The following is a 22,860-nucleotide window of genomic DNA, read 5'->3' as shown; positions in this document are numbered from 1 at the left end:
ATTTCTCCTTTGAGTTTTAGGATCTCTAATTTAGTCTTCATCTGAGGATTTTTAATTTTTTCACTTTCTTTTTTTTTTAATTTGTATGCCCAATTCATTGACCTCTACCCTCCCTAATTTGTTAATATATGAACTCACGGATATAAATTTCCCCCTGAGTACTGCTTTGACTGCAGCCCATAGATTTTGAAAGGATATCTCATCATTGTCATTTTGTTCAATAAAATTATTTATTGTTTCTATGATTTGTTCTTTAACCAATTTTGGAGAATCGTATTGTTTAATTTCCAATTAATTTTGATTTGCCTCTCCATTTAATCTTACTAATTATTACTTTCATTGCATTGTGGTCTGAGAAGGTTGCATTTATTATTTCTGTACATTTGCACTTGTTTGCAATGTTTTTATGCTTTAGTATATGGTCAATCTTTGTGAATGTACCATGTGTTGCTGAAAAGAAGGTGTATTTCTTTTTGTCCCAATTTATTTTTCTCCACATATCTACTAACTCTAATTTTTCTAAGATTTCATTCACTTCTCTTACCTCTTTCTTATTTATGTTTTGGTTTGATTTATCTAGTTTCTGATAGAGGAAGGTTCAGTTCTCCCACTAGTATAGCTTTTCAATCTATTTCATCCTTGAGCTCCACTAGTTTCTCTTTTAGAAATCTGAATGCTATACCATTTGGTGCATACACTTTGAGTACTGATATTTCCTCATTGTCTATACTGCCTTTTGTCAGGATGTAATTACCTTCCCTATTTCTTTTGACTAGATCTATTTTTACTTTGGCTTTGTCAGATATCATGATTGTGACTCCTGCCTTCTTTTTTATCAGTTGATGACCAATAGATTTGGTTCCATCCTCTTACCTTTACCCTATGTGTGTCTACTTTCCTCATGTGTGTTTCTTGTAGACAGCATATGGTAGGGTTTTGGTTTCTAATCCACTCTGCTATTTGCTTGCATTTTATGGGTGTGTTCATTCCATTCACATTCAGAGTTATGAATACCAGCTGTGTATTTCCCAGCATTTTGATTTCCACTCCTAGTCCTGCCCTTTCTTCTTTCACCATATTGCTTTCTACATCAGTATATTGTTTTTAATCGGTCCCCCTAATTCCCACCCTTATTTTACTTCCCTTTCTACCCCCTTCTTATTCCCTTCTTATTTTCTTTACAGTCTTTTTAAACTACCCCCCCACACACACCTTCTCCCTTCCTTGTTTTGTTTCCCTTCCTACCAGTCTGTTTGTTACCCTTCTACTTCTCTATAGGGTGCAAATCAATTCTCTGCCCCAATGTATTTGATTGTTCTTCCCTCTTTGAGTCCATTTCAATTTATGTAAGAATTGAGTATTTCCTATCTCCAACCTCTTTACCCTTCCAATGTATTTATGTTCTCCCCTACTCCTGCCATGCCCTTCTTTGTGACATAAATTTACCCCATTTTGTTTCTTTTTCCATATTCCTTAGGATTAACCTCTTTTTAAAACTCTAGTTGTATATATATACATATATGTGCATATATATGTATATATATTTATTTATGCATACATATATCTCTCTATATATTTATGTCTTGGCATTTCATCCCATACAGTTTGTCACTGTTCTCTCTAAGTATAATTCTTCTAGCTACCCAGGTGATAATAACAATTTTTAAGAGTTACCAATATCCTCATTTCTGGTAGAGATACATATCATTTTATCTTATTGGGTCCCTTAAAAATGTGTTTTGTTTTGTTTTGTCCCCCCCCCCCTTCTTAATTACCTTTTGATGATTCTCTTGGGTTCTTTGTTTGGACATCAAATTTTCTGTTCATGTCTCATCTTTTCTTTACAAATGCTTGGAATTCTTCTATTTTATTAAATGACCATACTTTCCCCTGTAAGAATATCATCAGTTTTGCTGGGTAGTTCATTCTTGGTTGCAGACCAAGTTCCCTTGCTTTCTGGAATATCATATTTCATGCCTTTCAGTCCTTTAGTGTAGATGCAGTCAGTTTCTGTGTTATCCTCACTGTAGTTCCATGGTATCTAAATTTCTTCTTATCAGCTTATAATATTTTTTCCTTGGTCTGATATTTCTTGAATTTGGCTATGACATTGCTGGGTGTTGTCATTTGGGGATAAGAACAGGAGGTGATCTGTGGATTCTTTCAATCTCCACTTTTCCCTCTTGTTCTAGAATGTTCAGGGCAGTTTTCTTGAATAATTTCCTGTAGGATGATATCCAGGCTTTTTCTTTTGCCATGGTCTTCCAGTAGACCAACGATTCTTAAGTTGTCTCTCCTGCAATGATTTTCTAAATCTTCTGTTTTGTGAATGAGGTTTTTCATATTTTCCTCAATTTTTACATGCTTTTGATTTTGTTTTATAGTTTCCTGATGCCTTGTGAAGTCGCTTGCTTCTAATTATTGTATGCTGGTTTTTAAAGAATGAATTTCATCACTGGATTTTTGGTCATCCTCCTTCTGGTCTGATTTTCTTTGATTGATTTTTCATCTGCTTTGCCTCACTTTCAAGCTAATTAATTTTGGCTTCAAGACACTATTTTCTGTTTCCAGATGACTTATTTTGCTTTCTAAGTTCTTTTCCCAGTTATCCTCAGTCTCTACAGATTGTGTTTTGAATTGTATTTTGAGTTCTACCAAATCCTGTTTCCAATTCACTAGAGTTTCTGTATTTTGCTTGGTGCTCCTTAATCCTCCTCTGTTCCATTTGCTCTTGGTTCATTGCCTAGATAGAAGCTGTTGATTGTAATTTCTTTTTTCTTTTTCTGTTGTTTGCCCATATATGCCCCTTCTTTCCCCCCTGTAGTTGCCTACACTCTTGCTCCTCTCATTTTGTGTTGGATCTGTGGTTTTGTGCTTTTCTGTCAGTCTTCACCCTTGGAGGTTAGTCAGCAAATCTCTCAGAGCTGTCTGTAATATTTTTCCTTGGTCTGGTAATTCTTGAATTTGGCTATAACATTCCTGGGCTTTATCAATTCAGAATTAAATATAGGAGGTGATCTGTAGATTCTCTCAATCTCCACTTTTCCCTCTTGCTCGAGAATGTCAGGGTAATTTTCTTGGATAATTTCCTGTAGAATAATGTCCAGGATTTTCCTTTTGTCATGATCTTCCGGTACTCCAATAATTCTTAAATTATCTTTCCTGGCTCTCTTTTCAAGTTCTGACATTTTGTGAATGAGGTGTTTCCTGTTTTCCTCAAATTTTTTCATTCTTTTTATTTCATTTTATAGATTCTTGCTGTCTTGTGAAGTCATTTGCTTTTAGTTGTTGGATTCTAGTTTGCAAAGACTGAATTTCATCCCTGGCTTTTTTTGTCATCCTTCTTCTGATCTTTCATCTTCTTTGCCTCATTTTCAAGCTAGTTAATTTTGACTTTCAAGACATTATTTCTGTTTCCTGATGACTTATTTTGCTTTTTAACATTCATTTTCCAGTTGTCTTCAGCCTCTCTTAATTGTTTTTTGAATTTTATTTTGAGTTATTCTAAAGCCTGTATCCAGTTTGCTTCAGTTTCTGTGTTTTTGTTTGGTGTTCCTTGGTCCTCCTCTGTTCCATTTTCTCTTTGTTCATTGTTCCTCTCAGTTTTTGCTGGATCTGTGGGTTTGGGCTATTCTGGCCTGAAGGGGCTTCTTCTCTGCTCTGCTGATTGACTAGGTTAGGCTGCTGGTATTGATGAGCCCTGAGGTCAGATCTTACCCAGCTGGCAGCAACAGCTGAAAAGGTGCTGTGCTTCCCACCCTGTTATCAAGGTTGTGGCTTGTAGTGGTTGCAGCCTTTGTCCTTGAAGCTTAGTCAGCAAGGCTCTCAGAGCAGTCTCTTGGGGAGGGGTGGTGGAGCTTGAGCTTCCTTGCCCTCTGAAGGCTTCTAATCTGCCCTATTGATAAGATTAAATCAGGGCGGAGTTGATCTGCAGAGCTGGATGTGCTCTAAGGCCAAAACCTCAATGAGGGTTGGGAGGGACAAGATGGAGTATCTTGGCTGAGACTAGGCTGCTTTCTCTGCACTTCTCCTCTAGCTGCCTCCCAGCCACCTGTGTTTGGAACCCTGAGTCTGGCACAGCTGTGCCAGCAAGGTACTCCCTCTGGACTATCGCCCTTGCCTGCCCAGAGATTCCAGTCAATGCTGGAGGCTCAGCTCTGTAGTTGGGGGAGGGGTCCTGGGACCTTGCTTCTTCCTTCCCCTTACACCTGAGTGTTCAAGAATTCAGGCTTTGTGGGGGGCATAACTTTTAAGTTGAGTCCAACAGGAGCTTTCTCTAGGTCTGTCCTGTTGTTAGACTTGGTTTTTTGTCTCCTCGAAGCATTGTGTTTTTGATTGGTGAGGAAGGGTTTTGTGGAGGTCTAGACTTTTGCTGCCTCTATGCAGCCATCTTGTCTCCCTGCTTCTTTGACTATGGATTTAATAAATGTGCATCACTCATTTCCCTTAGACTTTTATCTCTCTTCTCTAAATATTCAATTGAAGGTTGGAATTTTGTACACATTAAGCCCAAGCAAGCACTACTAACTTCATCTGTCAATCTGTTTCTTTTGTTGGTCTTGATATTATTTAATGCTGAGAATAAGGTCTCATAAAAGTAAGTAGAGGGAGAAATTATGAGTAATGTCATTACTATGTTTTTCAGGGTGCTAAAAGTGTCAGGTAATCAGTTCCAGGCACTCCTCCATTGTAGGTGGACCAGAGCCCTGCCCAGTTTTCAACAGGCCCGATCCCACCCTAGCCCTCCCCAGCCAGTTGGCCCTGGGGCACCATGAGAGCATCTGCTGCCATCTGCCAGCCTGCCTGCCCACATGAGCCCCTCCTCCCTGCCCTGTGGGAGCCCCACCCACCCCAGCCACCTGGTGTGTGCTGCCCATAGCTAGTCCCCCCCCCCCAGCTCTACCCCCCAACCCTGCAGTCAGCATGTGGAGCAACCCTCCCTGGGGCTGGGCCAGGGCATGGCCACAGCCACAACTGTGGGTGGATGGCTCCCCAGGTGGCACCCGGTATAAGAAATTAAAATTATATTCCAAATAATAAAAATATTATATTTTATGATGTTTATTAAATGATCATTAGAAATCAAGGAATAAAGAGGGTACAAAATAAAAACCACGTGGCCATGGCTGGTTAGCCATTTTCCAAATCTCCATCTTACTACCATCACCACTGATTCTACTTCATTCTACTTTATCCTCTCCTACAAGAAGTACATAATGACAGGAAGTCAGTGAGCTCTCAGGATATGTAGTTCTTTTTTAGGGTAACTGATTGTCAATAAATACCCCCCTGAGAGCCTAGGAAGACTAGTCACTCAGATGGGTCTTGTAATCATACCAACTTTGAAATTACAATAATTTGAGGATAAGAGGAAAAGAGAAAAAAACCAATCATTGCTAGGTGCATTGACAAAAAAGCCAGTTAGGGGGAAGTCCCCTTTGGCATATAAGTATACATACAACACTAATGCATTCAACCCCACACAGTTCAAATCACCACATCCTAAAGTTCACTTTGGATCTTCTGGTGGGCATGTGGTCTGTGGAGGCATATTCATGGTGCCTTCTCCAAAAAAGTTCATTTTCTGTATTCAGGGAGGTAGCATGTTTCTTAACCTAAAATTACTCTCAAAAAGAATTTAAACTTTGCAATTTGGAATAATAATAATTATACCTCTGAAGAGGGTGTTGAAAAACACAGGGATCACTTAGAAATGCATGGCTGAGTTTTGAGGTATATGAATCAATTGGCAAGAGAAATAAAAAACACTTAAAAATCCAAATAAAAGAGGAAAAATAACTTCTGGATTAAATATAAAATATCAAAGTCTTATGTGTAAAAAATCTAAGTAAAGGAAAATAAACCTATAGCAGGTCCTTAAATCAGAGCCCAATTAAATTGATTTAAGCAATTATGCACTTACCCAATCAGTAGCCAGGAGTTTGTCATACTATGAAAGACTGAAAAGGAACCAGATTATAGGATCCATGTAGGAACCAAATTTGAGATACTTGGTAGAATGTTGGACAAGGAAGACCTATCTTTGACATATGCCAAAGCAGCTGCAATCTTGAAACTCAGACAAGTTCAAGTCCTCTTGTCATGGCTCAAAATTTCATCAATCCCATTGGGATTGGTTGGCCTCTTTGACCTTGTACTTGATTGGCACTATTCAGTTTATCTATGTGCTTCTTTGGCACTGTGCAATGACCCTTTTTGTATTCCCTTCTCCTGGAATCAAACAGCATCATTAAGCAAAGTCCCATATTTTTTTAAACAATCAATGGCATCATTTTTATAATCTAAAACTTTTTGGTTATGCATTAATATTATAGCAAATATATTTTAAAATTATATTACTGTAAAATCAAAAATAGTTAAAGAAAATCTTCTCAATGCTGGTGACATATGCTTCAAATACAAAAAGTAGAGAAAAATAAAACTGAAATACTATATTGCACATGTAAGGAAAAACAATAAAAATGTTTTAAAAATGAAAAATAAATAACTTATAATCATTGACACACTGTGTCAACTAAGGAAAGGTAGAGTACAAAGGTTTCTCACCAAAAAAAAAATGAGATCTATTTCCTTTTTTCAAACCTGGCCATCATCCACTATGAAAAAATGATTTTCACAAAGTAACAGTTTTTTTTTTAATTAAAAACAGTAGGACAGCATGTATTAATGCACATTTAAAAAGTATTAAAATTCCCAAAGTTTTAATAGCCCAGTTAATTACAATAGCAAACAAACCCACTATCATATTTTACATGAGTCTACTGTATGACATTTAAAGAAAAAAAAACCTTAGAAGCTAATGGATACTTGTCACAAGTTTTTCAGGTTTAGCAATGTTTCAAACTTGGCTGAGATATTTTTAAAAAATCTATTACTGCCATCATTACAAAAATGTGGCAGAGGGGTCTAGAAAAATCAAAACCTCTATACTTTTGATGTTGGGTCTAAGAATGTCACCAAGATTCCAGAGATAATTCTGGTGAAAGGGCAAAGAGATCTGAGGAGTTACAAATGAGAGATGCCCCTCTTTTGGGAGACATCCAGGACCACCATGCCCTGGGATCAATTTTCCAGCTCCTTTGGTATGAGACTGCAATGTCTCATTGGGAGATGGGGATTATAATTGTATTTCACTTCAGCTACTAAAATGGATCTTACCTCCTGTTAAAAGCAGGCAAAATGATCAGTTGTTGAAAAAAATCTAAAAATCATGTCTAAAGACCCCTTAAAATCAATTTGAGATACTTAGCTCATTAAATTTTCCAAATGTTGTTATACAATTGTAAGCAGTTTTGATGAAGTTCATCCATTCTCTATGTGACAATTTAGAAAGCCAAAATATTAAAAAAGCTGTTTTTATATGGGCTTATTCAATAATATTTGTTCAGTATAGTTATAGGGGAAAGGTAAAGAATATAACAGTAGTTAAAACTTAGTACATTAAAATGATTCAATGTAACAGAATAGTATTGAATACATTAATATGTGAACTTAAAACCACAACATTAAATCTTAAACAAAACAGTCAGCAAGATACAATAAAATACAGAGACCTTCATAAAAAATGGAGTCTGAAAAAGCTTGAAATTTCTACCTCCAGACTCTTTAAAGTTCCTTTCTCTATCCATTGAGATTCCTTTTATCAGCACTCTTGGATCTCCCATAGGGAGGGAGAACATAGGTTTTAGGAATCTCAAACTGGGTAGGCCCAAATGGCAAAGAGTTGCAGGGAGATGAAATTCTCCCCTGAATCTCATGCAAGATAAGTAAAAGAATCAGTGCACTCATGTAAAAACATCCTAAAGCTGGAAGCTGTTTGAAATAGGTAATGCACTGCTCTTTCATAGAATATGCCATGCTTGTAATCAACTTCCTGTTTGGAAGAATAACTTCTTTCTCCCCTTCCTCCCCATCATGGTCCCCTGGCGTATGGAGGCTAATTGTTGCTTAAGGAAAGAACACCCCAGTTTTTTACCATCTGCCCTGACTCCTAGCTTCTCAGTGGCAGCAATCAGCAACAGCAGTAGGGGTAGGGGTCCATTCAGAGGCCAATCAGGGTTGGGGGCTGGAGGAAGCAGTATCAGCAATGTCAGTCAGCAGGGAGGAACTAAGGAACATGGACTCAAGTAGGTGGGTGAGAAGAAGTGGCTTATCTCTTCTTCGCCAATAGTTCCCTGGCTAAAAATAGCCCAGCCAGTAGGGAGAGCAAGCAACCAGTCAAAAAGTAGGAAAAGAAAAAGGCAGCAGCTCCAAAGAGAGTTCGTGTTCTCTCGTAGTTTATGAGGTTAAGTGTGTGAGTGGGGTGGGTGAAAAGCCTTGGATGCAGAAACATGGCTTAAAAAAATTATCTAGGCTATCTTTAAAAAATTGAGAGTTTTTCTCTCATCCCTTCTGGTTGCCAACTGTAAATTAAAATTATATCTCAAATAATAAAAATATTATATTTTATGAGGTTTATTAAATGATCATTAGAAATCAAGGAACAAAGAAGGTACAAAATAAAAACCATGTGCCCATGACTGGTTAGCCATTTTTCAAATCCCAACCTTACCCCCATCACCACTGATTCTACATCATGCCCAAGAGAAAGAGAAGCCTCAATACCCACTTCCTTTATCCTCTCTCTACAGGAAGTATGTAATGACAGGAATTCAGTGGACTCTCAGGATATGTAGTTCTTTTTTAGGGTAACAGTTTTTTGATTATACATTGGACCCCAACACATGTTGAGCCCACATGTCATAAAAAATGGCTACACATGTCAGTGCTGACATGCGTATCATGGGTTCACCATCATGGTCCTAGATTTTGTTGAGACACATAAGGGAGTGACAATATATTCAGTTTTCCCTGTTCTGCTCTTTGGTGTTTTTTTTTAATTCCTTAAAGAACTTTTATTTCTATCTGAATTATAGTCCTTATTTAATTTCTTAAAAATTTATTATTTTTCTTTTGAGATATTCTGGAGTTTCTTGTTACTATTTTATCATTTCTGGAACGACCACAGGTTTCTCTCTTTCATTGGGTAATTCTAGTTCATTTTTAGCTCTGGCTTCTTTTTGAAGGTTCTTTTCCTACTACCTTCTCTAGTTACCCAATTGTCACCTGGGTTTTTATTCAGGCTTTCTTTCCTCAAATTTTGGTCTTTTTAGCCTTTCATATTTCTTGTTACTCACCTTTGGTTTCCTTCCTCTTTCTTTGCACTGTCCCCTTACTGCTACAAATGAGGCAATATTTGTAAAGCTCTTAGCAATTAGCAGGTGCTATTTAAATGCTTATTCCCCTTACCCTCTACAGTACTCCTATATTTCTTCTGCTGAGTATTGTCATCCTCATTTTGTTGAAGAATGTGGATTTCCAGTGTTGGTTGCTGTAATAAGCTAACACTAGTGGAGAGGACAGAATTTATCTAGATTTATAGTTCCTTTTTTCCTTGGGCACCTGAGTTCATTCTCCAGTTTGTGGCCTTGTAGCTGTATACTCAGAGGCCAACATGCTTTTGATTACTTTCCCTTACTTTTGGTTATTTAGAGTCAATTTCTGAAGCCTTGGGATTGAGAGTTATTCTGAACAAGGCACTGCTATGTGGGAATTAGTATAATCAGACCACAAGTCATAAGCCTATGAGCTTGCTTATGCTTACTGGACTGTGTATGTGGAGTTAGATTTGCAGATGCTACATAGAAAAACCAAGCATCTAAGTTATCTGTTGGTATTTTATGTGATTTTTTGGTTTTGTTTCATTATTTATTTATTTGTTTGTTTGTTTGTTTATTTTTATGTTTAGAGGTGTTGAGTTTTACCTTGTAAATCTATCAATAATGGATCAGGGAGGAAAGAGCCAAGGAATAAAATTATGTGTGGCAAGAGCATGGGCATGGCCTACCTGTTGTGGATAATTAAGGCAACCAACAATCAGGACAGGACTGGAGTTATTTGTTTGTATAATCATACAAAAGAGAAATGATGGAAGGTTATAAGCAATCATTGTTTTATAAATCAGAGAGAAGCAGTGAAGGGTAAAACTATTTTAAAGATAACTTGGTGAGATACCCATTAAACATCATCCTGTGGGCATTTGAAGATTAAACTGAAAGGAGTAGAACAAAAAGAAGAAAAATGGAAGAGATCTGAAAAGATTTTTTTCCAGTTATATATATATATTTTTTTACCTCAATTATAGTAAAGGCACTACATTTGGACTCTAATATAATAGACATAGATGTACTTATTGAAAAGGTAGTAATAAGGGACTTGACACATGATCACATAAAAAAAATACAACAACAACCAATCCAACACCTGGCTTCTCCTCCTCCCTCTTTCCAGGGCCGAGAAGATCCTGGCTCCAGGCTTACAGGAGTTTGATTTGGCTGTGGTAGCCAGCTAACACAGCGCCCTAGGGTTTGGAGCCCTCTCTCATCTCTCCCCACTTCTGCCTTTCTCCCCCTTAATTCCCTCTCTTTTCTCCTCCTTCCCCCCAGCCAGGGTTGCAACAGCAGCGTAGGGGTGGGAGCTTACTGGGAGGGCAGCTGAGCCAGAAAAGGGGCTGAAAATAGAGCTTAACACCACACTTCCTCCCCCCCCCCCCTTAGAGCCTCAATTACAAAAATCAGTATCTTACTGGTGATGTGGCAGATCTCTGAAATGCTAGGGTTGGGAAAGAGAACTAAGGAACACAAAGAGTGGGATGGGACATTAGAACAGAAAAGAGAGACAAATGGAGAGACAGACAGCGAGTCATAGAGACAGACACAGAGGGAGAATGTGTGTGTGAGCAGGCACTCGTGCATGGAAGTGCTGTGTGGCACTCTGCTAAACTTGAGGGGAAGAGCTCAGGATTATGTTGGGCCCAGGTCTGTCCCCCCCCCCCCCCCCAATCACGTGGGGTAGAGACCTCTACGCTGGTGAAAAAATCACCCAACATGAGAGGAGGCTGAGATGCTTTCTTATTGAGCTCTAAAAGAAACCACAATCAGAGGGAAAGGTGTCAGGCAGTGAGTAATAGGGAAAATAAAGGTGGGAACAAATCCTGAAATTACCAAAAATCTCAGAAAGAAGAAAACACAAAGACCTTAAAATAAGTAAATAAATCAGAAAGGGAAGCACTAGAAAGAAATGAGGCCCTGAATGTAGTAAACAAATTCAGACATCAGTGAGTAAGTCTAGCAAAACTAAGGGGAAACATCCAATATGATGAGACAGAGGATGTTATGAAATTTGGAGAGGACCACTACACATTATTTCTAAGTAGTTTAAAAGAAAAAGGAGAATTATGAAACCAGAATTTATGACCTGCACAGCATAAATAATGGGTAGAATAGAAAATCTGGAATCCAGAATGGCAAATTTCATGAAAGAAACAGAAGAGAGAACAATCAATTGGGAAGTGAAGGACAGTTTAAAAGTAGAGAAGTAAAAAACAATAACCGTAAAAGAAAATATTCTTACTACACAAGCAAAAAAAAAAATTCTGATCTTGACAACAGGGAATAAAGAGTGCTTAACAGCATAATGCAAAAGTACAATCAAGTTGAAATGGAAGGAAGAAAAGGAAAATCTACTTTACTGAGTGAAAAAAGAGGGTAGTGACAACCAGATAAAAACAGTGGGGGAAAGAATTAATAAACAAAGCTCCAAAGTGTAATATTTATTGGGAAAGGAAATAGGAAGATTGGAAAACAGGGGGATAATGGGAGGTTTGTATGGGGTAAGGAGGAGTTAAGGGGAGAGAGGGTATATTGCTTGGTGAGGCAAGGGAGGGAGATGCCCCCTGCTAAGAGGAAACTGCAGGGGTCCAAAGAGGTCTCTTTGTCTTTGAATGACTGAAACTGAAGTTCAGCTGTCTCAATGACCAGAAAAGATAGTCCACTTATCTGACTGCGAATTCAAATAATATAGAGTTTAATAATCCAGTTGGAATTGGAGTTTTTCCTTAGCTTCAGAGTATAGGGCCAGGCCCTAGAGGCTGGCGGAGGGTTTGTCCCACTCCTGTCTACTCTCGTTGTTCTAATTCAGAATCTTAGCAGTAGACAGAAAGCAAACAAGAACAATTCTAACCTTCAGAAGCCTGTGTCTTCGGGCTGAACCAAGAAGAGCATGCCACTCCAGACTGGGCTGAACAAGCTCCTCTCTCCTCCAATACCCGGAAGTCAGTCCTCTCCCGGCAGGAAGGAAGCGCCAGTCACAAGACCCAACTGCCACTCCCAGTTGGCCCTCCCCCACACAAACTGCGAGTCTAGTTTCCTTTCCACAAAAGAGAAAAGAATAGAATAAGTAGTAGCAGGAAAACATGGGCTGAGGGAGGAAAGAGGAAGAGCTTCTGGGCATAAGGCCACCTAAAAAAAGAATAAACTAAAGTAACTGAAGGAACATAGTGGAAGAAGGGAAAATTTATAATGGGGAAAAAAAACAAATAATAGAGACAAGTGGAATAAAATATAAGTACAACTCTCAGAATTTTAAATATGAATTGATTAAAGAATCTAATAAAATGAAAAAAAGCGACATTGAGTTGAAAAACCTTACATCCTGTTGATTTGTTATGTAGCAGAAGTACATTTAAAAAACAAACACATACACAAAATAAAACACACAATGGGATAAAATGAATATGTATCAAGTGAATCCAGTACAGTCATTCTACCTGACAAAGCAAAAACAAATGTTCAAAAAATAAAAAGAGATGAACAAGGGAACTACATTATGGTGAAAGGGAATATGGTCAGCAAACCAACATCAGTAATAAATGTGTTATGCTCTAAATGTATTATCATCCAAAATCAAGAAGAAAGCATCAAGTTATAAGAATACATAAATAAAAACAAAATAGTGACAAGTAAACTATCTCTCTCTTAGTTTTGCATAAGTCTAATAAAAAATAAACAAAAGAAGAAATATGGAATTGGATAAATTGCTAGAGAAAGTAGAAATACAAGATTTATGGCATCTCCTAAATGAATTGATAAAAGAATATAGATATTCTTCTGTACCACATGAAACTTTTATAAAAATTAGCCCTGTATTAGGGTTGCAAATATGTGAAAAGACTCAAATAGTTAATATATATGTTATAGATTGTGATATAATAAAAATAGTAATTGATTCAGGGGCCACAAACAAAAGACACATCCAAATGAGGTTTTAATAGGGAAATCTTAAATAATGAGTAGATCAAAGAACAAATGATGGAAACAATAGTTATATGAAAGGTAATAATGATGAAATAACACCAGAATTTTTGTGATGCCCCTGAAGCAATACTTGGAAAAGATCATATTTTTATAAAAATACATCTACAAAAAAGAAAAGAGAATTAATTTACTTAATATGCATTAAAATTTTGAAAACCCAATAAATAATGCTAAAATAAGCAAAAAAAGAGGAGATAATAAAAATAAGGGGGATAAATTAGAAACAAAGAGACCATAAAACAATAAATCAACTTAAAAGCTCATTAATTAATGGAAAAGACAAAATTAATTGAAAAGACAAATAAAATAAAAATAATCTATTTTAAAAGAATACAGAAAATCAAACGAGTAAAATAGCAAATGAGAAAGGTGAAATAACAGCAAAGCCAGAAGAAATTAAAAGAATAGTCAGAACTTATGCACAGTTATAAGTTAAGAAAACTGAGAACACTAAAGATATAGAGGAATATTTTCAAAAATAGAGAACACTCCAAGTATCAGAAGACCAGAAAGAGGTCTTAAGTAATGTAGTCTTATTAAAGGACATAGATTTAGTTGTATAGGAACTACCAAAGGAAAAATACCTGTCCCTTATGGAATTATAAGAAAATTGTATCATACTTTTAAAAATGTTACCAATTCCTCACAAATTCTTCTCCAAATATCAGAAAGAAAATTCCCTATTAGAATGGTTTTATGAGACAAATATAGTCCTAATGCCTAAATCAAGGAAAAATTAAACACCTAAGGAAAAACTATAGGCCAATTATCATTAATGAACATTGATTCAAACATTTTAAACAAAATCTTATTAGACTACAGAATTTTATTTAAGAAATCATTCACTTTGATCAAGGGTGGTTTATACAACCATATTATTAGTATATGTATTATGACAGCATAGCATTCTTTTATAGTAAAAGCTATAAACTCTAGGCATTGAGGGAGTTTAAAAAGTATCAATCAAAAATCACCTATCTAAAATCAATTGCAAACAACATTTGCAATGGAAACACATTAGAACTTTTTTTCTTGTAAATGTGGAAGTCAAGCATAGATGCCCACTCTCCTCACCATTTTTTTTATATAGTCCTGGAAATACTAGAAACAGCAATAATACAAGAAAAAGAAATTAAAGATATAGATAAAGAAGAGATGAAACTCTCTCTGTTTGTCGGTGATATAATACTCTATTTGGAAAATCCAAAGGATTGAGTAAGGAAAATAATTGAGACAATAGATTCAACAATGTCACAGGCTACAAAATAACTACTCAAAAACCAATAGCATTTCTTTATAATAGTAAAACCTAAGAAACAAAAATAGAAAGCAAAATTTAATTCCAAAGAACTAAAAATACATGAAATATCTCAGAAACACCCCAGAAACACCCTATGAAAGCACACAAAAGACATATCATTTACAAAGTTCTCTTTCAAGAAATAAAGAACAACTAAAATAACCAAAGTACTATTCAGGGACAGACCATGACAATATAATGAAAATGACAATACTAATGAAGTTAATATACATTTAAAGGCTATATCCATCAAATTACCAAGAGGTTACTTTATAGAACTTGATAAAATAATAGCAAACTTTATTTGAAAGAAAAAACTACACTAGCAAGAGAAATGATGAAAAGAAATAGAGATGAAAGTTGAACTCAAACTATATCATAAAGTATCAGTCATCAAAATGATGTGGTATTGGTTAACATATAGACAGACCATTTTAACAAATTAGAAAAGGGAGAATTAATAAAAATGAAACTTGTGTTCAACAAAGTGGAAAATATAAATTACCTAAGGAAAAAACTCCCTATTTGAAAGCAATTGCTTTGAATATTGGAAAGAAATCTGGCATGAAACAAGCTATGGCGAACACCTTACACCACATTCTACAAAAAAAAAAAAAAAATCATAGTATAGAAATTAACAGAAAAACAGATTTTGTTTCTTTCATAGTTATGGATGTCATGTGTTTTTGACCAAACAAAAGATGGAGGCAATTATAAATGATAACTGATTACATGAAATCAAAAATCTTCACAAACAAAACAAATGCACCTAGAATAAGAAGAGAAGTGGTTAAATGGGTGTGGGGGGGACTTTCAAATTTCTCTGATAAATGTTTTATATTCAAGATATATAAACAATTCACACACACATAAACACACACACACACCACCTAATAGATAAATAGGCAAGGAATCTGAAGAAATAGTACTCAAAAGAAAAATTGAAGAGGATTCACAACCAAATGAAATAATGCTTTTCATAGCCTACAAATTAACCAAGATGAAAAAAATGACAAACCTTAGTGTTGGAGGGATTTTGAAATTATAGAAATGCCTAATCCATTGTTGTAGAACTTTGAGGTGATGGTGAAACAATTTTAGAAAGCAATTTGGAATTATACATATAAAGTAAAATATTCATAACCTTTGAACCAGAAGCCATTTTATTGGGCTTATATCTGTCAATAATAATTACCTAAGGAATATTGATAAGAAGAAAATCCCCATTTGTGGCAGCCCTTTTTGTTATATCAAAGACTTAAAAATGAAGTACATGCTTAATGATCGAGGAATAGCTGAAAACATTGTGGCATATGAATGTAATAAAATATTATTCTTCTATAAGAAATTATCTATATGATGAATGCAGAGAAGCATAGAAAAATCTAAATGATTTGATACAGAGTGAAGCAAACTGAGCCAAGAAAACAATATATACAACAATAATAATATAAATTGGAGAGAACAATTGCATGCCCCAAATCCAACAGTCTATTTAACAAAATCCTAAAGATTAAATACAATATGTAGTAGTAGTAGTCTCTCCGTAACAGAGGATGACGGTTGTCTTTGTGCGCTTTCATCTGTGATGTAGATGAGTGTGCACAAAGACGCTTGTGCGTGAAGGAGATTTAAGTGGAAAAGTCGATGCACAGAGACAGTCCCACTCTCTCGGCGTTGGAAGCCTGGGTCCAGTGGCACGAACAGTCGTTACGCCTGGAGACTTCCTCAGCTGCATTGGATGGCTGTGTTGTCTTTTGTGCTCCAACACGCCCTAAGCACTCCACAGTGCCTTGCTGCGTCGCCATCTCAGCCGTTGAACCTTCTTATTGGTTTCTTCCGTCTGTTCAGCCGAAGCAGTCTCCACATGCTGGGTGAGCAAAGCCCTGGTTCATCAGGGGTCGACGACCCGATGGCTACCCTCACAAGGTTTGGCTGGCCTGTGGAAGCCATTGCCCGGGGTGTGGCCGTTGCCGCATGCTAGCAGCTACTGGGAGCCACAAGTGAGAGCTGGGTGTCAGGTGGGGGTCAGAGGCTGGAGAGCTACCCTAAGAAGGCACGACAAGCCCTCCATACCAGAGATACTACCCCTCCCTGAACACCCCATACACCCCAAATACAATATGAGTGAGGAGATATTGTGAAGAATAGCCTTGCAACAGAAGATGGATTTGCAAGAAGCAGCAAAAGATTGGAATTTAGGTAAACTGCCAATCAACCAGATCAAGACAAGATGGGGCAGTTAGGAGCCCAGCTGCTTGGACCTGGGTCTTTTCTCTCTGACTGTTAAGGGAGGAAGGTGAAACCAATTCTCTTGGTCATTGATTGTTCCCCTGACTGAATACTGAGAGAACTTTTGAATTCTAGCTCAGAAGGAACTTAGTCAAACCCTTTTCCCATCAATACCCCCTTCAGAGAAATTAACTTTGTTTCCTGAGTTGAATACCTTGTGAAAATCTTCAATCATCAGGAAATCATAGGAGATTAGGGAAACCTGTTTCCCTCTCACCACCCTCCTTTCTCCCTACTTCCTTTACCTTAAAGAATAAGGTCCTGTAGTCAAAAGATCTAAATTGTGGGATTGATTACTGGGGAAACCCTTGAAGCTTACCATTCTTGAGAAGAGCCTTTAGATTCAATTGGGGAAGGGACAGGAAGTAGTGGGGGCGGGGGGGGGAGTGTAAGATCCAACCTTGCCCCTTAGCTGGCTTCCTGCTGTCCCTGTCCTTATTACCACAACTCTCCTAGTATTGCCCTCTATTACAATTTGAAGAGACACCCTTCACTCACCCATGTGTGGAGCTGGAAGGCCTATTACATGATGTTTTATGTTGTGTTACTTTTTCAATGTCTTGATCAGTTCTGCTGATTTTTAAAGCACTATTTGTTACAAGGAATGACTCTCTGATAGGGGGAGGCATAATAATTCTTGGGATAACTATAATTATTTAAGAAACAGAGGACATCAATAAAACTTATTTCCAAAAATGTTTGCCAGTATAACAAACACAGAGACTGTCCATCTGTCCTCTTCACTCTTAGCTACATGACCAACCTACTACATGACTTCATTTTCTGGCCATCTATCTGTAATCTCTTTTACACCATTTCATACATGTAGTTTGGCACCGGTAATGTGCTGAAGCCACCTTATTCACCCTCTCCCTTTCCATACCCTGTATGGAGATGATATTCTATGATTAGTCATCAAGCATCACTGGAACAGAATTGCTGTCAAAAAGGAAAAAAAGTTTGCATTTATTATGCTCTTCAGCTTGGTTTCCATTTGCAGTGTTCTTGGATGGTGGGAGCAGTTTCTTTTTAGCCTTGATTCCCAGCACATAGCACTTGTATTGCTGTTATTCATCCTTTTCAGTCATGTCTGATTCTTCATGACCTCATTTTGGGTTTTCTTGGCAAAGACATTGGAGTGTTTTGCCATTTCCTTCTCCAGCTCATTTGACCAAGCATGAAACTGAGGCAGACAGGGTTAAATGAGTTGCCCAGAGACACACAAGCTAGTTAGTGCCTGAGGCCAGACATTCATTTTCAATTCAGGAAGAGAAGTCTTTCTGACTAGGCCAGCCCTCTGCTCACTGTGCCACCCAGGTGCCCTTGTCACACTTTTAGTAAGTGTTTATAGATGTTTATTTAGTTAAATGATCTATTAATAATAGCTCCTCACAATCTCTAATATTTAAACTCTCAGATCTTCATTCCTCTTACACATTTTCATTAAGTGCTTGCTATATGCCTAAGCCTTATACTGGATTAGAATAAGATACACAGTTTAGATAAGACACCATCCTGGTCCTTTAGGAATCATCAATCAATCAATCAATCAATTAATTAATTAATTAATTAATCATTACACTGGTTGTTAGTGTTCTTGTTCAGGTATATCTGATTCTTTGTGATGGGGACTATAATGGCCATAGGATTTTCTTGGCAAAGATACTGGATTGATTTGCCATTTCCTTCTGCAGTGGATTAAGGCAAACAGAGGCTAAGTGACTTGCTCAGGGTCACAAAGTAATTATCTGAGGCTAGATTTGAGCTCAGGTCTTCCTGATTTCAGGGCCTCTGAACGATATAGTTGCCTCTTAGATTGGCATTAGTGATTTTAAAATTATGCTAGTCATTTTAGAACCTAATCCACACTTTGCTTACTAATGATCAATATTCTTTTGTCTCTATTTCCCTTAATTTCCATTATTATAATTTAATTTCTATATGAATTCCAGTCAGAAAATTTTCTCTTTCTATCAATTACATTGTTCTTTAAAAATTTTTCCTAAAAATTCTTTACTTCATTCTTTATTTACATTTTCATTTCATAGAATTTTCCATGCACACAATTTTATCAGTAATCATTACCAAACCAGAAAGAGGAATTAGGATCTTAATGATTCTATGAAGTGAATTCTTGTGGGATGGCAAGTAGAATATTATTTAAGAGAATTGATTTAGTTTTTGGCAGATTTAAGTTGTATTTGCCATGGTCCAATGGAGTCTAGAAAAAGTTTTATAATAAACAAGAAAAACATAAACAACATTTCTGTGAAAGTCTGCTGCAGAAACAGCTCTGTTGAGTAAAGTTTCCCATGAGGCCCTTTCTCATACCTGAAAAGCTGCTATATTTACATCCTTCAAAGATGGTGCCAGTAAGATTTTTGAGTGATGGGACAAGTCAAGTTCAGTGCCATTTCAAATGTTGAGAAGAGGAAAATAATTTTAATTCTTTAACCTAAAATGCATCATTTCTTTAGATATATTACATATCATTAATAATGCCATCAATTAAAAAAATTAATGTTGTTTTTTATCACCTGTATTTTTCCAAAGTATCATTGCCAGAGATATGCTATTACAAAGTATAAGAAAAGAGAAAAAGAAGCAATAATCAGTTCATCAAAACTAATACATCAAAAAAGACTGACATTATCCATGATGTACTACCTCTATAGATTCCTACCATTGCAAAGAAACGATGGGGGAGATGTCTTCTCATATTTGTTTTAGTTTGGTAATTACAATTTTAAAACTTTTATTTTATTAAAATATTTCTTTTCATTTCCATTTTTCTCATTGTGTTTATTGTTTTCCTTACTCAACTTTGCATCAGTTTGTAGAAGTTTTTTTTCTGCTTCTTTATATTTTAATATTCATTCTTTCTTTAACCCTAGTAATATTACATTCTTATGCAACAACTTGTTAGCCATTCCCCAGTTATTAGAGATTTTGTCTCCAAATTCTCAGCTACCACAAAAAGTGAGGTCATAAATATTGTTTAATATTGTCTTTCTTTTTTCTTTGTCTTTGACTTATATGATTAGAAATGAAATCTCTAGATCAAAGAGTGTGGACATTTTAGTTACATTTATCACATATTTCCAAACTGATTTTGAGAATGACTGAATCATTTCTCAGCACCACCAATAATGTATTAATTTGCTATTCTTTCCACAATTTCTCTGATATTGACTGTTTCCATCTTTTATGATCTATGGCAACATTTGAAGTGTGAAGTAAAGCATCAATCATTTACATTTTTCTTTTAAAAACTGTTTATTCTTATACTTTCACATGCTCTTCATTTATTGATTGGGGTATGGCCTTCAGTTTTATACATTTCTATTGTCTGTATATCTGAGAAAATTAATGACTTTTCCCCTTTATTGGCCCCTTCCTAGAAACAACAGTTTTTTTGGGGGGGTAAAAGGTTTACATTTTCAGAATTCAATTTTTTTTCTTTTGTAATTACTTCTAACCATTGTTTAGTTAAAAATATATTTTCTACTCATAGTTAGAAAAGATAAATATATATATATATATACATAATTTTCTTTTTTTAAATTTTAAATCATAGATCGTTAATGAAGAGAGTCACTTTACCTCAATAGAATTATGTTTTAACATATTCAGGACAGTGACAGTTTCATTTCCCAAATTCCAATATGATCTACTTTTCTAATTTTTTTGTGTTATCATTAATATTTACATTATGAATCCATTTTGAGTTTATTGTGCTTCATGTTATAAGATACTGTTTAAATTTATTTCCTGTCAGACTTCTTTCTGTTTTCCCAAGCAAATCTTGCTAGGTAATTTGCGTTTTGGAGTTTATTGAATTTAATTACTTAAGGATTATTGAATTCCATTTTTTTTCTATTTCTTTGTTTAATCTCTTGCATTGATCTACTTTTCCATTTTTAAACTAGTACCAAATTGATGAGAATACTAATTTTTAATATAATTTGAAATCTGAAGTGCTTCTTTCATTTCTATTTTTTCATTATATTTTATTTTCAATATTTTAGGCCTTTTGTTTCTACAAATGAATTTAGTAGCATTTTTAACTTCCCTGAGATGAGACTCCCACCAACTGTTTGCCTGTTCTGTTGTCCTTGGCCCAGAGCCTTTATCATATCAAGCCTGGAACAAGCTTCATTGACATAGAATAAATACTCCTGCTTCCTAATTCAATTTCCATACCTCTACTTGTTACTCCTTTCTGTGCAGTTAGTATTCCAGTGTATCACAGAAATATATCACTTGCTGTTATGAGGTTTTATCTTAAAGGGAAGACCTTAAATGACATAATCATGTTCTTCTTCAACAGACCTTTCTCCAACCTCTGATACTCTACAAGATCCATTCTTCAATGATTAACATACTCTTATCCCCTTATTCTGTGCTTTACACATAGTAAGTAATTAATAAATATTTTCAACCAACTCTGTAAAATACCTCTTTAGTCATTTGATTTGTGTAGCATTAATTCTATAAAGTGTGTATAGGTATTTGTTATACTGAAACATCTCCTCTAAGCAATGAATAGCCCTTTAAAGTGGGTTTTTTTTTAATGTCTTTCAGGAGCATTTGTAATTATCTGTCGAGATTGAGTTGAGTTCAGTACATTGACATTACATTCATAGTTATATTTTGTCATTCTTCTGGGCTGGTTTAAATTTATATTATTCAGACCTGGCTTCTATTAGAGATGCTAATCTTGTGGACGTGTGTTGATATTCTGATGAGGTCTGGAAGCGGTTTTTATTTTTCCTTTCCTTTTCCTTTCTTTCGTTCCTTCTCATGCCTGTCCTGGTCCTGGCCTTTCGGGGCTTTCCTTTCCTTTCCTTTCCTTTCCTTTCCTTTCCTTCTTCTTGCCTTTCCTTTCCTTTCTTTCCTTCCTTCCTTTCCTTCTTCCTCTTTCCTTTCCTTGAAGGGAGGTCCCTTTTCCTTTCACTATTCCATTCCATTCCCTTCCCTTCCCCTTCCCTTCCTTCCCCCTTCCCCTTCCCCTTCCCCTTCCCCTTCCCTTCCCCTTCCCCTTCCCTTCCCTTTCCTTTCCTTTCCTTTCCTTTCCTTTCATCCCTCCCTCCTCCCTCCCTCTCCCCCCTCTCTCTCCCTCTCTCTCCCTCTCTCTCCCTCTCTCCCCCTCTCTCTCCCTCTCTCTCCCTCTCTCTCCTCTTCTTCTTTCTTTCTTTCTTTCTTTCTTTCTTTCTTTCTTTCTTTCTTTCTTTCTTTCTTTCTTTCTTTCTTTCTTTCTTTCTTCTTTCTTTCTTTCTTTCTTTCTTTCCTTTCTTTCTTTCTTTCTTTCTTTCTTTCTTTCTTTCTTTCTTCTCTTCCTTCCTTCCTTCTTCCTTCCTTCCTTCCTTCTCCTTCCTTCCTTCCTTCCTTCCTTCCTTCTTCCTTCCTTCCTTCTTCCTTCTCCTTTCTTTCTTCCTTTCTTTCTTTCTTCTTTTCTTTCTTTCTTTCTTTCTTTCTTTCTTTCTTCTTCTTTCTTTCTTCTTTCTTTCTTTCTTTCTTTCTTTCTTTCTTTCTTTCTTTCTTTCTTTCTTTCTTTCTTTCTCTCTCTCTTTCTTTCTTTCTTTCTTTCTTTCTTTCTTTCTTTCTTTCTTTCTTTCTTTCTTTCTTTCTTTCTTTCCTTCCTTCTTTCTTTCTTTTCTTTCTTTCTTTCTTTCTTTCTTTCTTTCTTTCTTTCTTTCTTTCTGTTCTTTCTTTTTCTTTGCTATTCTTATTCCCTTTGTATTTTTTCTTTTCCTCTTTGTAATCAATATTGTCTCTGTTTTTAATATCATCTATAACATTCTGCTTTTTTTTTACATTTATTATATGTTTGTGTTCTGTCATTTGCTGTCTTTTTCTAAAGGTTATTCCTCAATACTCAGAATTATGTATATTCTTTAATGCTCTCATTTTAAAAATGACTTAAATCTTTTAGTCTAAGTTCTCCAGAAGTTTGTTCAGCTCTATATTTTCTCTTATATTTATCTTCTGATTAGGTGTTTTCAGATCTGAGATAGGAACACTGAAGTCTCATGTTATCAATTAAATTTGTAT

The 22,860-nt window shown here is 36.0% G+C and overlaps 1 protein-coding gene across 18 annotated transcripts in view; it reads left to right on the top strand.

Annotated features, from left to right (window-relative positions):
• The window catches only part of CCDC171 (coiled-coil domain containing 171), a 543,314-nt gene that overhangs the window by 412,327 nt on the left and 108,127 nt on the right, over positions 1 to 22,860 (top strand). The window contains exon 26 of one of the 18 annotated variants that reach the window (XM_056805347.1): positions 21,137 to 21,222. The exons of the other annotated variants lie outside the window; for them this stretch is intronic. Within the exon in view, the coding sequence (XP_056661325.1) occupies positions 21,137 to 21,222 (86 nt within the window). The remainder of the gene's footprint in view (positions 1 to 21,136; positions 21,223 to 22,860) is intronic. 18 annotated transcript variants of the gene reach the window in all.

This window comes from Monodelphis domestica, chromosome 7 (assembly GCF_027887165.1).
Source record: "Monodelphis domestica isolate mMonDom1 chromosome 7, mMonDom1.pri, whole genome shotgun sequence".
NCBI classification, from domain to species: Eukaryota; Metazoa; Chordata; class Mammalia; order Didelphimorphia; family Didelphidae; genus Monodelphis; species Monodelphis domestica.
The sequence above is the reverse complement of the archived record's forward strand: the minus strand, read 5'-3'. Positions and strand labels throughout refer to the sequence as shown.